The sequence below is a fragment of the Hakea prostrata genome, chromosome 8 (assembly GCF_041222555.1).
Source record: "Hakea prostrata isolate BN-2017 chromosome 8, UWA_Hpros_2, whole genome shotgun sequence".
NCBI lineage: Eukaryota > Viridiplantae > Streptophyta > Magnoliopsida > Proteales > Proteaceae > Hakea > Hakea prostrata.
The window spans coordinates 48,792,061-48,811,570 of record NC_142607.1 but is presented as its reverse complement, the minus strand read 5'-3'; the positions used below and the strand labels follow the sequence as shown (position 1 = coordinate 48,811,570).

The 19,510-nt window shown below is 37.2% G+C and overlaps 2 protein-coding genes across 3 annotated transcripts; one reads left to right on the top strand and one right to left on the bottom strand.

Moving 5' to 3' along the window:
• Window positions 1–3,743: 3,743 nt before the first annotated feature.
• On the top strand, window positions 3,744–13,554 carry LOC149008348 (uncharacterized). Of its 2 annotated transcripts, none has more exons than XM_089166285.1 (10): window positions 3,744–5,288; window positions 5,463–5,593; window positions 5,784–5,846; window positions 5,940–6,029; window positions 6,233–6,398; window positions 7,021–7,210; window positions 10,156–10,991; window positions 11,143–11,730; window positions 11,825–11,890; window positions 12,073–13,553. In XM_089166285.1, exons 1-10 carry the CDS (start codon window positions 4,713–4,715, stop codon window positions 12,178–12,180), a joined length of 2,814 nt encoding a protein of 937 aa, XP_089022411.1. In that variant the 5' UTR covers window positions 3,744–4,712; the 3' UTR covers window positions 12,181–13,553. The 2 variants fall into 2 exon arrangements, with proteins under 2 accessions (XP_089022411.1, XP_089022412.1); XM_089166286.1 differs by having other exon boundaries at window positions 5,232–5,320; window positions 12,073–13,554.
• A 682-nt stretch (window positions 13,555–14,236) lies between these two features.
• PPH (pheophytinase) lies at window positions 14,237–18,142 on the bottom strand. Its single transcript, XM_089166937.1, has 6 exons — window positions 17,907–18,142; window positions 16,973–17,771; window positions 15,998–16,224; window positions 15,448–15,639; window positions 15,199–15,355; window positions 14,237–14,793 (listed from the first exon to the last, which is right to left on the bottom strand). Exons 2-6 carry the CDS (start codon window positions 17,741–17,743, stop codon window positions 14,551–14,553), a joined length of 1,590 nt encoding a protein of 529 aa, XP_089023063.1. The 5' UTR covers window positions 17,744–17,771; window positions 17,907–18,142; the 3' UTR covers window positions 14,237–14,550.
• Between the last annotated feature and the right edge of the window lie 1,368 nt (window positions 18,143–19,510).

The following is a 19,510-nucleotide window of genomic DNA, read 5'->3' as shown; positions in this document are numbered from 1 at the left end:
TCTAGGACTCATAGAAATTGATATCTAAAGAAACATCAAATGAGAAGTAGATGCATTTTGATAAAAGCTTGCTTTGAAAAAAACCCCTGGTGAAGTGTAGTAATGTAAATCATTGGATTGTTCAATTAGTAATAATCGACATCTTTAGTAAAGAGTTACATGATTAACTTTTCTTGGTGGTATATTAGTTACTTTTGAGGATGCAGTGTGTAAGCTAGTTTGGATAAATTCTAATAAAAAATAAATTTTTAATAAGATTTTTAATAAAATAAATTAAGAATTACAACTATTGACTATAATATTGTGGGATATAATTTTGTCGTTTGGTTTATAAGAAAAAGATCAAATGTTATTTTAATTAGATTTAATGTAAACCAATTTTTCTTGCTTGTGGAAGATGAGAAGAAGCTTCATGGGTTGGAAATTTTGTAATGAATGCACTCAAAAATCAAAACTGATATTAATTTCAAATTTAGAAGCTACTTTTGAAAGCAATTCATTATTATGATTTTTTTTTTTTTTTTGTCAACCCCGGTTTTCTAAGGCTTTGCCCTAACTAATTCGGTGTTTGATCCAGGTCGCACACTTGGCTATAGTGGGTGAGTCTTACAACAGAGATTTTTTATATCCACAAGATTTCGATACCGGAACTTTGCTTAAGCGGACCAAGCTGCTTACCACTTGGACCAACCCCCGTTAGTTATTATTAGGATTTTTCTACCATTTGGTTCAGATGATAAAAACAAAGAATTTCCATTTCAACAACTGCTTAATCCTTGATATGATGGAATTTCCTCTCTCTACTAATCCCTAGAAATAGAAATAATTTTTTCTACATTGAAAATAGTTTCTATGGTTCCTCTACTCTTGATCTCCCAAATTTGAGATCTGGTTCATCGATTAAAAACAAAAAGTTGGTGAAGCCCCAACAAAATTGCAAACAAATAATGGTGGTCCCTTGAAAACAGCAAGTAGCATTGATGAAGAATTAAAGTATACGTAATTTGCTTTAAAAAAAATTTCATATCAGTGCATGCATGCATTTATTATTTATATCATATGGTTATACACACTGGATTTCTCTTATTCAATATTAGGAGAGATGTATCTCTGAACATTGACAATGTGGAAGTCCATCTCTTAGATAAGTAGTCGAGAAGTGCGAGAATAACAAAGTCTTATACATTGAAAAAGGAGTGTCTCATGAGAATTGATTTGTTAGTATAAGAAGAAAGATTCCTGTGCAACTGTGCTTTAATAAGGTATTTTATTATCGGTTTCATAGATATTTTTTTAATTTATTTTGTAGACCCAGATGATGATGTGTGCTTCACGTAGGGTAAATGTTTGGCGACTCAAACCAACAGGGCTTATCCATAAGATTAAATAAGATATTTTATTGAGATTTTTGTTAGGAATGATGAATGCACAATCATGAATAAAGAAGAACACAAGCAAAGCACACAAGGGGATTTAACGTGGTTCAGTAAAACCATGCCTACGTCCACCAGAGAGAAAAAAAAGTTCAACTATTTCTATGAAAATCTCACACCACTCTCATATCCACAAAGTATTACCTTTTGCTTGCTTCCAATCCTTATTCTCAAGATGGGTTTCCCAATCCCCTACAGGGATTGATTCACCAATCTGCTACAAAGATTGATGCCTATAGGTTATCCCACATAGGCTATTTATAAAGAAACCTAAAACTTTAATCCCAATGTAATTATAATTTTACCCAGTATTAATAATTGACTTAAACCTTGTTTCAATTACAAATACAATCAAAACTATAATTACATGGACCCACAGAATACAAGACACCCAAACCCAACAATTTTAGCACTAAGACTGGATTAAGGTGGTTCTAGATTAGGGATGAGAGTTTGACTCAGGCTGACTGGCTAGCTCAGGCTGCTCAGCCCTGCCACTTTCCCAGATATTTTGGTGAGTGTGGTATGGGTTTACGAGTAATTCTACTATTTTGTAGTTAGAATTAAGATTAAATACTTGACTTGACCTAGTCAGAAAAAAAAGTTAAGGTTAAGATTTACACGATCTTGTTGCATACCTAATCTCATACATAGTTTCATGTAACAGGTAAGAATAGACCTCTTCCTAAGAGTAATATGTAATGTTGTTGTCATCCCCTTCCAAGTCTCAATCATACATTTATAAGAGAAAAAAGAAAATCCATCTTGTGTCCTGCGCTTTGACTGTTAATGCCGAATTTTGGATCGTCAAATTAGAAATTTCGATCAAAATTTCAATCTGACGGTCTAAATTGTTTGACATGGTTGTCCTGGGCATTAATGAAGCCCAACCCATTCATGGGAAGAAATTTTCCTAACTCAAATTTTTTTTGATAAAATTCTTAAAAAAAGAAAAAAAGACAAAATAAAACAGGAGATTCCATGGATTTCATGAGAAAATGGGCCCCACTGAAGAGATTCTTTCACATTCATTTCACCTGTCATTTTCAGTTTTTTTCCCAGTTTCCCAGTTTCCCACGCCGTAATAAACAAGTAATAACTCGAGAGTTGAGAGTACGACCTTAGACCTTATCATGATGACCTATCGTGTATCTCACGTCCATCATCCTCAGTAAACCCTTTCATCCAACCGTAACTTTAACTTCAACCGAACCTTCTAATCATGAAAATCAACGGCTGGACGGAGAATCCAAGATTGCCATGGGCCATAACTAACCGTTCATTTATGACTCAATGACTTCTTGAAAATCCAACTATCAACCGTCAAAGTCTAATAACTGATAAGGGCAATTTGGTAAATCACCGACCCGATCCGTATCGGTGTCAGTATCGATATCGACATCAATAATCATAGAAATCTGTGATTAGAAGACAAAAGATTATATCCCCTGCACAAGATTCCCACACCGAGTTGAACCGGATTGTATCCCTATTATCCTGGAACGAGTTGTGTTTCTAAGGTATTTTTTTCCAATTTTTTTACGTGTGGGTCCTTTTAGTGGATCGCAAACTAATGTTGGATCTCTTTAATACAATTAATTACATATGGGTCCTAACCAAACTAATGCCGCTGTTAAATATATTCGAATTTCAAGCGTGAAGGAACCAAAATGCCTCTCGGGTTATTTAATGCATTGTGTTATTATAATTTTTTTAATATTCTTTTTGATATATAAAATATTTTTTAACCATATAATTGACGCCTAATGACCAATTTTTTTTTTTTTTAAATCTAAGGGACACTTTGGTCCCTTCACATTTGAAATTTGAATATACTTAATGGTGGCTAACGGTGTTAGTCTGCTTGGAACCCGCACATAATAATTTATGGTCCACTAAAGAGACCCCATGTAAAAAAATCTCATTTTTTTCTCTTTTCTTTTTCATGGTCAATTTGGGATCGATCACAAGTCCAATTTATGGAATAAATATCAATGAAGCACAACTTTAGGAAAGAAGAATAAATTCCAAATCATTTTTTCTTTTTCTTTTCCACTTCCATTGTCATTTTTGGATGGATAAGAAAATGAGGATTACAAAGACCACAGGTTATATCACAAAGTCATTTTGAAGCATGATAGCATCTAAGACCCAATCAAGGAAAAAGTAAAAGAAATGGAAATAAAATATGGAAGCTAACAGTGGATGAGCTAAATGGGTCCCAGCTATTTGCTCAACAAAATTGGAGTTGACATATTATATAAGGCACAGATTTTGAGGTTGTTGAGAATTATAAAATTGCCTCAAAGACTAACTGCCCATCTGTTCTTGAAATGGACCCCAAGTCCCTATAATGAATTTATATGCAGAGTTCTTCAAGAAAGCCATTGTTTTCAAGAGCTGCAAGTACAGCCCTTTTGCTTCTGTGGACCAGCAGGGCTTACCCAAAGGGTACAAATCAAAGAACCTTGTCTATGGCTCTATCCTCTGAGTTGTTTCTTTGTTATCTGTTTCTCTGTTCTTCGTAGTGAATACGCAGAGTTCTTCAGAAAGGCTTGTTTTTACAATCTGGAATCTTTCTTCATAGCCCATATGCTTCTATTGGCCAGCAGGGCTTGCCCAAAGGATACAAATCAAAGAACCTTGTGTATGGCTTCATCTTCAGAGTTGTTTCTTTGTTCTCTGTTTCTCTGTTCTTTGTTATGAGAGTTCTTCAGGGAGGCTTGATTTTACAATCTGCAGTCTTTCTTCATAGCCCTTTTGCTTCTATTGGCCAGCAGGGCTTACCCAAAAGAAACAAATCAACGAACCTTGTCTATAGCTCCATCCTTACAGTTGTTTCTTTGTTCTCCGTTTATCTGATCTTAGTAATGAATTATATGTTGAGTTCTTCACGAACGAACTGTTAATACAATACTTCTTCTGTGGGTTAATCATTCTTGAATCTTTCTTCATAGCCCTTTTGCTTCTATGGCCCAGCAGGGCTAACCCAAACGATACAAACCAACAAACCTTGTCTATGGCTCCATCCTCATAGTTGTTTCTTTGTTCTTTGTAATGAATTCTATGCAGAGTTCTTCAGGAAGGCTTGTTTTCAAGACCTGCAAGTAAAACACTTTGGTGGTTATTACAATCTTCAATCTTTCTTCATAAACCTATCGCTTCAATGGCCTAGAAGGGCTAGGCCAAAGGATACCCATCAACAAACCTTGTCTATGGCCCCATCCTCACAGTTGTTTCTTTGTTCTCTAATTCTCTGTTCTTTGGTTAAGAGATACAATGGCTGAGTGTTATTCAAAATTCATCATCTGTACTTTCCTATTATCAGTTAGCAATTTTGTTATATATGGTTCTTCCTGTTTCCCATATCACTTTGCCCGAGAGACAAATCCAATATTCCACCAGAAAACAGACAGGTTCTGGGAGTTCGATGAGAAATCAAACAGTTGGGTCGAAGTGGAATTGCCTTTCGATCTGGTTTCTTGTGTCAATGGGAACTGTACAATAGTGGGCTCTATTTCTAAGCCAAAGAAGAAAGAAGATAGCTTTAATGAAGGAACCAATTACCCTGAACAAGGAGAGAATCCAAAAACCATGGATAACAAGAGAGTAACAGCAGAGGAGAGTTCTAATCAGGTTATTCTATCCAACAGAAAGAGAATTTCATTGACTAAAATGTCTGAAACATCCATGTGGTTGACAGGACAAAGTGGTTCTATCTATGAAAGGTTCTGGAATGGTGTGCAGTGGGTAACTGCACCCCATGATTTATCAACACTGGCAGGTCCTGCAGTTTCAGTTTTTATAGTCAACCAGACTATTCTAGCACTCTCTGAAGCAGGGCATCTGTACCAGGTAGAGCTCTGCATCTACAACTACTCATTTAGGTATCACATGAAAGCCTAGTTTCTCAAAAGCTTTGGTGCTTTAGTATTCTTTCACTTCAAATATAAAGCTCAAACTCTTGACATTGGAACAGCACAAAAAAATCACAAATGACCCCCCCCCTCTCTTTTTCTTTCTTTCCAGATGCAACTCATGGAGAATGCAACGCCAGTTTGGATTGAATGCACTCCTGCACTTGATCATAGTCAACATAGTACAGAAACAGAACCAAATTCTATCTTGATCAAGTCTGGGACTGTTTCACACGACAGAGGGTTAGTAGACCACTCAAATTTGGTTGCTATAGTTGGTGAATCCCTTGATAGTTACTTTCAAAATTCTTGAAAGTCTCACAGCAATAGAAATCCATCATGCTGCAGCATAATTTATGTAATCTGTTCAATCTCTCTTCTATCATATATAGACATGTGTTTGATCTTTATGTCTCTGGCGGTTCCTCATCAGGAAAATATACTTCTCCACAATGGAAGGATCATTGCTGGAACTCAGTGAAGTTGAGCCATGGAGGTATGGACAAAATTCATAAGTACACAATTGCAGGATTCTAGTCCAAGGCACCAAGTCTATGCTTGGTTTTGAAAATTATTTTGTTTTCAACAGGTGGATATATCATGGAAGACCCCCAGGTGCAAACGTTGCAGCCATTGCTGACGCTGCCACCATCAGACCAGATGTGGTATTTACAGTAAGGTATGTCACCATCCTATTATCAACCTCCTACAATCCTTTGCTTGTATTTTCTACAAATATAACTAAGAATATGATCAATTAGACCTACACTCCACTCTATATATCAGGACAAATCCATTGTCTTGTATGGCACATAGCATGAATTTGTTTTTCTCAATTGGAAAATCACCACAGCATGCTAAACATGGAAGTTATTACTGCAGTTCCATAGGAGATCTTTATGAGCTAGACAGGAACTCAAAGCCATCATGGAAGAAACATATATGGAGCAAAGGATTGAAGCAAGAAATATCCTTGAAACCATCAAAAGGAGGCATTGTACATGGCTTGATTGGGACTCAGTCAATTTCTCTGTTCCTTTTAACAAAGGTATCATTCTGAACTATTGTATTTTAACACATAGTACTGCAAGATCATTAAATACAAAGTACTGAATTGTTTCATAGATTTGTAAGCTGTATAAGGTAAAGAACCATATAGGATCTGATACTAAATAAATCATAAACACAGATAGTTCCCTGTTATCAATGATAATAACTCCACTGCAGTCCCTTTTCATTTTCTCTTTTCCAATTTTATGTAGCCCATTTGGCTAGATTTGGAAGTATAAAAGTAATTGAAAGCAAAAACAACTGAAATAACAGAATAAGTGGGAAGAGTAATTTAAGCTAAAATTGATGCAAAATCGAAATGAGAACATGTGGAACCCACAATGTATCACAATCAGTTCAAAATTTCTCAAATTTGTATTTATTACAAGTTTACAGCTAAGTTCATGAAAAGAACAGTAAAATGTATTGATTTCCATCCATTCCCCTGGCTTATTTTGTCTCTACTTGCTTTCACTAATTTTTGTGAGGAATGATCATTTTGAAGCACACCGAGAGAACATCCAGCACACCAATTAAAATTTTACTAGGAAAATGTCTAATTTATTAGATAGTACACAAAGTGCATTGTTTATTTCCTAAAGGAATTTGTAGATATGCAGGATGGGGATCTCATCGAGAGGAGGCTGTATCAAAGGAAGTGGGGGTGGATAGTTCATGGAAGTCCAAAAGACCAGAACCTGACATCCATCACAGCAGTTGCACAAGATGAGTTAAATGAGAAGACATTCTCATTGTTCCTTACAACATCTACTGGATCAGTTTTTGAATATCAACTTCCTAGACTTTCTGGTGAGCATCAACTTTGAACTTGTACAGAATCTATATATGCATCTTTTTCTTCTTTCTTTTTTTTTTTTTTTTTTACCCTGTCTTTTTGTGCTTGGGGGGGGGGGGGTGGTAATCTCAATTAAAGAAGAGAAAGAGAAGAAAATTTTGGTATAGTTACAGTTACAGTTACACTTCCTTTTCTATCCTCCGATAAAAATCTAGTTAGGTCTAGATAATAGATTGTATTGACATGTCATCACCTTTCTACAGAATGCTCACATCTTTAAGAACCAAAGAAGCTTCTTAGGACTTCTAATCCCAATCAGGTAAGGGATTGACTTCCCTAAGAGATAATTTCTCAATGATACACCTTAATGTAGTTGGAAACAAATTTTAAACTGAAGAAGTAAAAGCTATTTTAAATCCTGTTCAGCTGTCTAGAATCAGACATCCAAATTCTTAAGCTTAGCTTGCCAAAGTGACCTCTCTTGTGCAACTAGTAAAGACCTAAAAGCCTTACATGAACTCTCGGAATCTACCAGTTAAGCCCATAGAGTTCAGGGCTTTATGTTCAAACAAGTCCATCTGGAGCCATTTTCTTGAGATCAATGTGAAATCTGACTCATCTGAGAGAAGCCAATGCTTCCATCAATTAGAATTTTCTGATATGCCCATCAAACATCAATAGCAACTTTGTTTTCAGTTTTCCCTGGTTAAGCGGTCTCCTATGCTTGTCTACAAGCCTATGATCATGAATTTATAAGTAATTGAGAAAAAAATGATTTTTGGTAATCTCAGAAGATGCCCTAACATATCCTAAGAAAATTTGCTCTAGAGTTACCACATAGATTAGGGTCTAGAGCCCATAAAAAAGAAGTTGAATTCATTTGAAATGGTTTGACTGCAAGATTGGTCCAGATCAGGTTGCGTACCTAGGAAATGTTTAGGCACCCAATTCATCCAATAAAACCCAGTCTTCTAATATTTGCTTTGTACTTCATTTATTAATAAATACTTCTTAAACTAAAATACTAAGTGATGTAAACTGTTGTCAACGGTTGCATAGGGCCCTAGGGATAATTCCCAAACCCGACGGCCCCTAATTGATCCAGGAGTATTTTGGTCATTTTTGCAAATTTCGTGAAGTCCTAGGTCAGGGTCCCATTGGTCCAGCTAGTTGTCAAGACCCCAGATCTATTTTTATTTTCTCATTTGAGTCATTATTTTGTGAGTTATTGAATAGTCCTTGTGCTATGTGTGTTTCCTAGGTTGAATTGGAATTCCAGTTTGTCTATTTCTTGTTAGGACTCCATATCTATTCTTAGATTTCAAGTTGGATCTTCCAGAGTAAGATATGACAGAGTCCTTGTTTATGTTAAGAGTCATTAGTTAAGTCAGTGTTAAACTTAGAATTAAAGTGTCAGTTTGAAGTCAAGTTGGTTTCCTAGTTTGACTCTTAATTTGTTTCTTTCAGAGGCTATGGATAAAGCCTCCAGTCTCTGTAATTGTAAGTTAATTTGATTAATGAAATTGAGAATTGAGTTTGAAGGCAAGAGAGGAAGTTGTGTGCTCCTAGGGGTGCTTGTGGCACTTCTAGTGTGATCAAATTCTGCAGTTTTCTTCCTCTACAGCAAGCTTCTTCAACTCCAGCAGCTCCAATTCTATTCCCAAGTAAGTACAGCCTACCCCAACCCCTTCCCAACCCTCTCCCCCTTCTTCCCTAACTCCCACCAGCTCCCCACCCTTCTTGTGGCAGCTGCATACCCCCCTTCCCCTTCAACCCTAGATTCCCTAACCCTTTCACCCCCTCCCTTCCCCTCCTGTCATCCCTACTTTTGGTTTCATAAAAGACCTTCATTCATTAGGGTATTAAAATTTCCTGCACTTCATCTTCAACCTCTAGAACCCCCAAATTTGACTAGAAACCCCATAGCTCTCAAGTTCATAAACTGAACTTCAAACCCTTTTAGGATTTTCATCCACCCCTAATCTACCTCCCCCTAACCCTAGTTGACTTCCCTAAGAGTCCTAACTCAAATAGGAAGCTTCAAACCAAACCCAATCCCTTTAGGACTAACCTGAAATTATAAAACAATAACAAGAGCCCATATCCTAGTCTAACCAAAACCCACCCAATTTTCTAAACCCATACTCCAACTGTTATTTCTGAAATTTCATAGCAGTAGCAGCCGAACCCTGTTCCTCTCCAACCCAGCCCTACAAACCTATAAACCTAACCCTAAACCTAAGTTCCAGACCTGAAGCTTCAAATTTCAGCATTGTATTGCGTCTAAAACCTAAAGTTCCTTAACCCAATGCCTGGCCAAACCCTTCTAGGCCTTTACTTAACCTTTGTAAACCCTAATTCCCTAAGAAATCTTCGATTGCAAGCATCTACAACCCTAGAAGACTGCTGGTTCTCAGAGACAGGATCCTGGAGTGAGCCCAATTCTAGAAAAACATCCCAAAAAACTAAACCCTAGATTTTGGTTCACACCAACATGGCAGCTTGAATCAGCAAAGCATGCAATTAAGAAAGAAAACAGACTGAAAAATAAGACAAGCATACATGTGACTCATCATGAGTTACACATTAAAGTAGAAGTGAGAGAGGAAAAACATACTGTAATCTTAAATAGTCAAAGAAAATAAGTCCTGAAAAAAATAAAGAAATTCTAGGACAACAATGATACCTTTGAACATACCCTTATTTCTTATATGTGAACAAAAAATCAAATTAAGCAAAAAGAAAAATAAACCCTAAATTTGGAGCTAAACTGTCAGTCAAACCAGAATGCCCCCAATTAAAAAGTTTTCAATATGTAAAAAAAAAAATAAAATGCCCTTCTGTATTCATATACAGTGACGGTGAAAATTGACCTTCATATACCAATGCTACTGAGTTAAAATTCTGAGATGAACCAAAAGGGAACTATATCCTAATATCAATTTTTCTATGGAAACAGGTGGTGCTCAGGGAGACCAAACATCAGAGAAATGGGTAAATCACATGCATCCACTGCACGCAAAAGCTGCAAAAGGTATTGCAGGTCTCCAATATCAATTTGGAAGGATATTGTTCCCTCTGGATGATGGTAGAATGGCAGAGCTGCATTTATCTGGCATTGGTGGTGAAGGATCTGGTCCAAGTCAACAGGTTAACATGCGAAGAAAAACATCATTTAAGTACGAATGGTCAATTCTAGAAACCCCAGAAACAGAGGGATGGAATGCAGAGTATTGCACCGAAGAAAGGGGCCCCTCAAATTGCATCACAGGCATTAAAGATGAACCAAACAACTCTGGCGTTACAAGACCAACGACAAAAAGACGAAAACCAGGTCAACCACATCAAAGTTACCTGGTCCCTAGTGCATCAGAAAACATTGGAGTTGACATTCCTGAACAAATTAACTCCCTGGTGGATGGGCCCAACACAAACTTCCGTATGCGAGTAATGCATACAGGCACGTCATTTTTCCTTGTGACAGACAGTGGGGTGACTTTTGAGTATCTGTATGCAGAGAATGTTTGGCTATGGCTGAAACATGAGCATCCAGCAATTATGAAAGGTGTTGTGGGGAGCTACAACGGAAGCTTGTTTTTGGTCGACATAGATGGGAACTTACTTATTAGAGAAAGAAGCAGCAATGAGCTAACATGGAGGAACTGCACTGCCATAAGAAAGGGTAGGCAAGTAATAGGAGGTCCTCCATGGGATAAAATACCTGGTAAATCGAAAGTCACAGCAGAAGATGCACTTTTCTTTGTGAGCAAAAATGGAAGATTACTTCAATTTACAGTAAGTTGAGAAACTCCAAACTCAGACCATATCTACTGGAACAGTAATAGTTAAAACCAACACTATAGTACTGACTATGGAGAGAAGCTATCATTTAAATTCAACATTTAAGTAATCTATCATATGCTAACCATTGTACTTGCTATTTTAGGTCGCGTTTCAAAAGTTCAAGTGGAAAGACTGCCGACATCCCCTAAATACCAGAATTGCATGTATAGTTGACCAAGAAACACTCCGAGTTAACATAGTTTTTGTCATTGGAAGGAACGGTCGACTATATCAGTATAACAAGTTGACAAAATTATGGCATGAGCATTATCAGTCTCCACATCTGGTTTTGTCAAGATTGCCAGGAACTGCTATGAGACAGTCATCTCTATCACTAATGGGCTCTTTATTTATGATTTCACAAGATGGTGGCCTCGTTGAATATCATTGGAATACAATCGACGGATGGTGCTGGGTGGAACATGGAACACCATCCAAAAGTGTATATTTGGTCAGTTCACCAGGACCTTGCTTTGAAAGCAATCAATTGTTCCTCATTGGCTCAGATGGTGAAGTTTACCTCAGGTATATGGACCAAAGTACATGGAAATGGCAAAACCATGGTTTTCCACACAGAGAAGAGGAAATGGTTGGAATTCAAACACTAACAGGAGAAAAACATGATATTTGTGTTGATGAAGATCTTGCAGGTAGCTTCGAGAATAGTGAAGAAGGTGCTTGTGATGCTAAGGTATGTAGAAATCTCTTTATCTGGTGGAGAGTTTTGTAGCAACATGCATGTATGGTATCAAATGACTAATCTGTAATATATTGATCTTATTTAGGTGGCACCAATTCGTCCAATTCCATTTTCTGAGGATTCAGTGATCTTTCAGTTACAAGATGGAAGAGTAAGTTACCTAACCCTTTATATACACTTCTTTGATTTTCCTAAAACAACTTATAAGAATTAGAATCTCCATTAAGTCCAGTTCTAAAACATGGAAGTTGAATGCACCATTTGATCTTAAATAAATCCAGGAGAGAAATGGAAAGTTCAAAACATGATGCTAACACCTCTATCTGATGACAGTTGGCAGAATTGCAACGAGTAGATGAGACACAATGGATATGGTCACGTATCATCAGCACACCAACAAGCCAGTGCATGGGAAGTTATTGGACTGCAGTAGCATCATGAATTTAGATACAACCTCAAAGATCTAAACTGCAACACTGAAGTGAACGTATGTACAGAACTGATACAGGTATACAGATCCAGAAAATTTTGAGATTTTAGAATGATAGCAAATTGCAAACCCTGTTTGTTTCTTGCTCCCCCTGCTTTTTACCCTTTACAAAAGGTTCCATAATGTCAGTTTTTCTGGTAGTCATTGTAAATAATATCAAGCAAAGAAGCCATCAGGTCATCAGTTGTACAGTGCAGGCAAAGATGTAACTCAGTGAATAGAAAGATGAATGAATAATTTGAATATCAAGAAATGCAGTTATACTATTATTGTCATAAAATCTGAGTTTCTTAATTTTAGAAAACCATGTGGTCCTGACTCCTGAGAACATAAATGATGAAAACTGGAGGAAGATCCTGGGAAATCATCTTACTTGAACCAACCTGATCACAAAGTAATCTTAAGGAAACAATTAGTATGCCTAAGCAAAAACTTTGTCCCAACTTAATGGGGACAACGTAAGGAAAATTGAGGTTCAAATATATTAAGGGAATGAAGAGATGGGGAGAAAAGGGATGGGAAATGAGACGAGCAATGAAAACTGGAAAATACCAAATGGAAGACGGAAGTAAGAGGATTGAGGCTCAACCCAGCCAGTCAAAAGAATCTCAACTGAATAGGGTCTACTAGATGAATTCTTCCCCTCCAAAATGCTCCATCTGAGGTCACAATTATCACCAAAAGCTATTGAAAGGATATAAAAATGCTTGAATTTTAGTGGGGTTGTGTAATATATTCGATACTATAATGAAAAGCAACCCATTTTCATTGCTTCGAAAACTTGTAATTCAGCTTTGAAACAAAATTGAAAAAAATCTGAAAATGGCACACTCTAACAAATAATGCAAGGATTCAAGCAACATATCAAGTACTACTAATACCTTCGTGGTTACAGTGCCATTGCAAGTTCAAGGTACAGTTTAGGATCTATTGCGCCCAAATCTGACCCCTTCAACAATCCACGCTTGATTCTGGTTGGTTCTTGTTTCCAGTGAACAAATAAAGGTGAGAGCAGACTGACTCGGGTAGTTGGAAAGCTGCCTCTGAAGGTCAAGTTAGATTTGAGTACAACACCACCCTAAAAAAAAAAATAGAGGGGGGAGCAGGAGGAACATTCATATGAAAGAATAAAGAGCATTCTGCTGAGGAAAAGAGCAACTGTGTTTGATGTAACATACCATGTGACACAGTATTGTTTTTGTTACCACCCTAAACCCAATCTATAGCATCATATGCTTCTTCCTCACAAGACTTACTCAGACATTCCATAATTTCAGATTAATAGAGAAGTAAATACCCAAAAATGATTAGAAAATGGCTTTAGCCAGGGCAGAATGGCATAACAGATACATTGAACCAACCACATTCATTTGGATAAAGGCTTCATTGAATTAAGTTGAGATGCCCAACAACCACATTTTTTCTTATTTGATTTGCATGTTAACATGACTTGGAATTGATTACAAAAGCTCTGTTGGATTTATGAGTGAAGAGTTGAAACAAGAAATTGGGTGAAACTTTTTTATTACATTAGTTTTCACCTGCTGCAAGTGGAATGGTACAAGTGGTCAACAATCTTCTTTTAATCCTTCTTTCTCTTCCTGAATATTCCTTGAAGAACTAGCCAAACCTGACTGCATCAGGCAACTTGACTTGGGATCAGCTGGGACCAAAATAATCTAAAAATTTGATGCCTAAATCCTCAGTTAAGTCATCGACCAATAGATTCACTTCTTGATCTGGGTTTCGAGTTTCGACTCCCCACAACCAGCAAAGCTCATTGCCATCTTCAGTAACCTTACCAATTTAGATACGAAATTAATGAACAATTTCATGCTGCAAATCATTTCAGTGTTCCTTTACGATAAAGGAAACCTTGGAAGGCTTTTATCACGTTCTCAGAATCATATTTTGTTCAGACTGACGATAAAGAAAAAAATGATTTGTATCATGCAAATGATGGGAAGTGCAATCCATTTTAAAGGAATCCCTGGCAAGTTTTTCCAATTGCAAAAATGTGGCAAGAAGTCATTTACATCCCAACACCTGGTTGATGAACAAGTATTGACAAGGTATGAAAAATTTAAACAAGAGATCAGAAAACAGAAATAAGATCATGGATTTGTACAAAGTTGCCTTTCAATGTTCCCCTGATTTTGGTACAGATCATGGAGGTATCAAGAATTTTTGTATTACAAGTTTTTTACAGACAACAATATGTATACATGGATTGACAGAATTTGTCAATACAACAATAAATCAAAGTGTGTATATATTTGAAGGATTTACAATAGCACCTTGAGAAACTTAGATACACTCCTTTATGGTGATTTAATTCCTAAATATGCAATCTGTGTCTTAAGAAAAGAGCTTATCCAATTCCATACAGAGAACCTGGACCCAAAGAAACGTACAGACACTGATTTTCTTGATCCTTCTCTTACAAACTCTAATTCCTTTATGGCGCCAAACTGAATAGTTGCAGGATCATCTAGGAGAGGTAATCCAGCAGACCCTTGTGATTCTATGTTTCCAATCCACCCACGTAGTAAATAATTCACAACCTGATTAGCAATGATAAGAAGATCTCAGTTAGTGCTAATCCAGGTGAAAAATAAAGTGTGAAGTAACCATTTTATAACTTTGATAAAAGCCAAAGTAATAAATGCAAAATTCTGATTTCAGTAGGACAATCATCACATCAAGATATATTCTGTTCTTGCAAATGGGTAAGTTACTGATGAAATGGATCCTACTATTTGTTTTCCCTGCACATAAAATATGTGCTAGGCATCAAAGATATAAATCATGTGTTTGAGTGGACAAGGTGTCGCCTCGGTCCACGCATCATTCAACTCCTTGGGTCAACTAGACCCGGTGACAGTCATGCTGCCAGTGATTCTATAGATAGTTATGACAGAATTGGCATCTAAAACTACTGATTTAACTAATCAAGAAAGGAAATATACCTCGGGTACTTCATCATGGGGACAGTGACCAGCAGGGCTAATCTCAAAATATGGAGCTTCAGGTATTTTCTGTTTCACCTGAAGCCCCCAAATGGGCTTCACCCATGGATCTTCTTTCCCGTACATGAGACAAATTGGTGTACCATTCATTTTGCACCTGAAACATTTCATTGGAAGTATCTTAATTTGAGGAAACAACGAGACCATAAATAATGTAACTGAAGCAGTTTAAATTCTTGGAGCTCCCACCTAGATAAAGCTTCCTGGAAAGATAGCTGCCCCCGAGGAGCAAACATAATCGATGCAAATGAGGCTGCCGCTGCTGGGTGCTGCGCTGTTTCAAGTATACGAGAAAAAACTTCATCTACATTTGTTGAATGATCAGCATATACTTGTGAAAGAATATCCGCTATGCTGACGGGATCACTTATCCGTTTCCATCTAGATAAAAAAAGGATGGTTTTAGACATCAATACCCTTGCTACTAGGAGAAAAGCACGAAACAAACAAGAAAAAAATGATCTTCTTTAAAGGAAAAGGTGATTGAAATGGAAAAATAAACAATACTACATGCCCAAAGTTACACTTCGGTATTGTGCAATATAAGAAAACTATTTCCACAGAAATAGTGTTTTCTATTTATAGACACCATTATCAATATTATATTGCTTATGTGGCCCTAGCAACCCATATGTGAAACATTTGCTGGTTTCATGTCGAAATAGAGGCCAGTGCCAATCCCAATATTGCACAAAAATAAATAATAAGATGTACGAGATGAACTGAGTTAAAAGCTTACACCAATTCTACGAGCCTTCTGACACTGGAAGGAAGTGGAAATGTTCCTGCCCATGGGAAAATCCTGGATAATCTTGGGGATCTAGAAGGATTGGGCAGAAATCCCCAAAATGGTGTGGCATTGAGCAATGTAACACCCTTTACTAGTTGAGGGTTGCACGCTGCAAAGTACAGAGCAACAAATCCTCCAAGTGAGTTCCCAACAACATAAACTGGTTCACCAATGACCTGTATCAGGATCAAGATTTTAATTTCTTGTTCAGAAAGTAATATATCTAGAAATGTTCAAAGATTTTCACTATAGCCAAGCAGGTCAGTTTTCTGTGGATTTTTATTGTCGAAGCATATACATTAAGTACAGGTTCTGAACCATGTCAGTGCAAAGTGAAGACTTTTATCCACTTATCAGAGAGCATTAGCCTAGCAAATAAAGCCCCAAAAATTTTCTTCTTTGGAACTATACAACATTTTTTTTGTCACAAAAGAGTTGTCAATGAAGAACAAAAAAAGAACAATACACAAAATTTTCAATCCCTAACATGTCTCACTAAGCATAGAGATGTATAAATGGATAAACAGCTGGACAAGCAGTCCCCGAGAAAAAGAACTTTATACCATTGGAGCAAGCAATCATGATACAAAGGTGAAACAGAATAGAACAAAAGATCAATTAGAAAATCCACTCCTTGTCCAACAGTGGATGAAACCGTAAAATTAAGCAAAGAAACCTAGAACTGGTGTGGGTGCAGAAGCTGATTATGGAAACCATGATATGACTATTCATTTAAAAATACCATGACAAGGATAATAAAGCTCAACGGCACTTATATTTATATGAGATGGTAATTCTTATTATAATAGATGTTTTTGGTATATGTAAAGTTGGGTTGACAAAATAAGTGATCACATCATCAGGGTTTCCACAAAGATAATGAGTCAACCAAATGTATGGTAGAATAAAAAACGCAGTTAATACCTGTTCTATGAAATAGCGAACCTGGTCCTGCCACAGATCAACTGAATACACTAGCTCTTTAGCCCATGGTTCAGTTTCTTGTCCAAAACCCCATGACAAGTCTCCTTCTGATAAACCTTCTTGCATGCCCAAAGGAGCAGGATCTTCCGATGGCAGTGATTTGCCCTGCCCTAAAAAATCAACCGCCCACACTCTGAATTCACGGCCCAGATCCTTCAATTGTTTCTCGAAGTGAAAAGATCCCACGCCAAAACCAGGAAGGAAGAGTATAGGAGGAGACCCAATGTTTTCAGCCCCTGATTTTTCATAATGTACAGTAAGCTTGGGCTTCCATTCCCAATACCCACTACTGATTGGAGACCCAGATTGCCCATTGGACTCATCAGGCAGACCTGGAATTAAAACCTTCGGAATGGATCCATCCCTTTCTGAAACATTTCCCACATCATCTTTCCCACCAACCACATAACCAGTAGAGCTTTTATTCAACGTATTTGGAGAGACGACACTGTGGGAACCATCAAATGAACTAAATGATCGAAACCTAGACTGCTGATCAAAACCCCGGATATTGGAATAGTTGAAGTTCTCCTGATCAGAAAAACCCAAAGAATCCCGACTGGAACTAGACCCAATACAAACAACTAGAGCTCGTCTTCTACCTTGAAAGAGCTTGAACCTGCTCGAATTCAAACTTCTATAATCTATTTTCCAGTTCAATTTATCAACATGACAACATGGCGCATAACGGTAGAAACAGAGTAATTCCATTGCCCTAAAAGTTGCTTTCTACCATAAACTATAAGAAAGAGAAAAGCGGAGTACCATACAGTCTGTTAGATCAGTAATTAATGGTTTTTATACTTTATCATATCAGATCAATCGAGGTTTGGCAAGAAGATAACCGGAAGAACGAGCAGAAATTGATGCGTACCTAATAAGAATCAAGAGAAGTTGCAGGAGTAGTTGCTAAGTAAAGCACATTCGAGTGAAGAGAAAATTCAACTCTCCGTGAAGTTCGGCAAGTGATCTAATGTGAGAGAGAGAGAGAGAGAGACAGGACTTCGGTCTCGATTGCTTAAACGCTTCTACAACTTCAAAGAACGTTTGGTTTTCGAAAGCGAGAGGAAGGAGGGAGAGACGAAGGAAACCACAATTATTGCATGTGTGAACGTTCCATCCATTTTTGGCCGTTAGCCTGCTTCTGGAGAAAATATGGTAATTCTATTACTGTACGCTTCCCACTGATATTTTTATGTCCCACATCTACGACCAAATAATAATTGAGTAGGCTTTCTCTCCTCCCCCTTTCTTAATTGTTCCACCCGATTCTGATAATAATCCGTCCGTAAAATATCCATTTTGATTGTCTTTTTCTTTTTATTATAAATTTCTAATTTCCAATTACCAAATACCGCTATCCAAATCACATAAGTATAATTTTTTTTTTTTTTTAATGTTAATACTGACTTTGTTTATCCGACCCAATGCAATTATCCCCGTTCTTCCGTCTAACACAGACATGTAAGGTGACTATGAGTTCCACAGTCATGTGAATGTAATTGTATGAGTAGAGGGATAGATTGGGTGGAGATGATCTAAATTCAATAATGATTGGGCTCATCTTCTATGCATAGGGTTGCAAATTTGACCTAATGACCACCTAATGGTTTGCTCCGAGGTAAGGCGGAGCCATTATCTTTATGGTTAAAAATATTCTCTAATGGAGGGTTCGAGTACTAATACTTCTCACATGGAAGAGGTCAAAGGAGAAATTTCAAAGTTTTAGGAAAAGAATGAGGAAATTTTCAAAAAATTAGCCCTTGGCCCCAATGTAGCTCTCTACCCATGAAGACATCATGGCTTTGACTTTCGCTGGTGGTATATATAATAATTTTGTCATATGTATGGAAACTCCTTTGTATTGCCTAATGGCTTGAACGCTCTTTGGGCGATCCTAAGTCCGAATGGTATGTGGGTTCAAAATTTTGATCTTGTGGGTGAGTTAGGGTTGTTCCAAGGTGGCTTAGATTAGGGTTAGAGTTGAGATTTTAATTAGCATTGGTTCAGTCCAACCCTAGCATTTGTTGGTTATTGTTGGAATTATGCATTGTTTTGTCATTCTATGGTTAGGGTTTGGATAAAGGTCAAGGCCTAACTAGGATAAAGGTAGGGTTTGATTGTTCACTAGGGCTTGACCTGAGTTGAGGCAAAGTTGGGCCCTCTCCTAAATGTGAAATGGAAATATATGATGGGAGCACAATCCATTACTAGCCCTATTGCCATATCCTACTGATATTCCTTTCTCATTAGTTTTAGTCCAATTGTTAATCATACATTCAAATGCTTTGTACTAGCCCAATGGGAACCTGGTCGGAACTGACTGTAAATAGCCCATTTAGAATCCATGTATAGTTCAAGTAGTCTAATTGGCCCATCTAAATGTTGACTGTAGCCCAATTAGGCCCCATTAACTTGAGCAGCCCAATGTGCTTAGCTGCCATAATGTTCAATGCGGCCATGCCAACCCATGAAGCC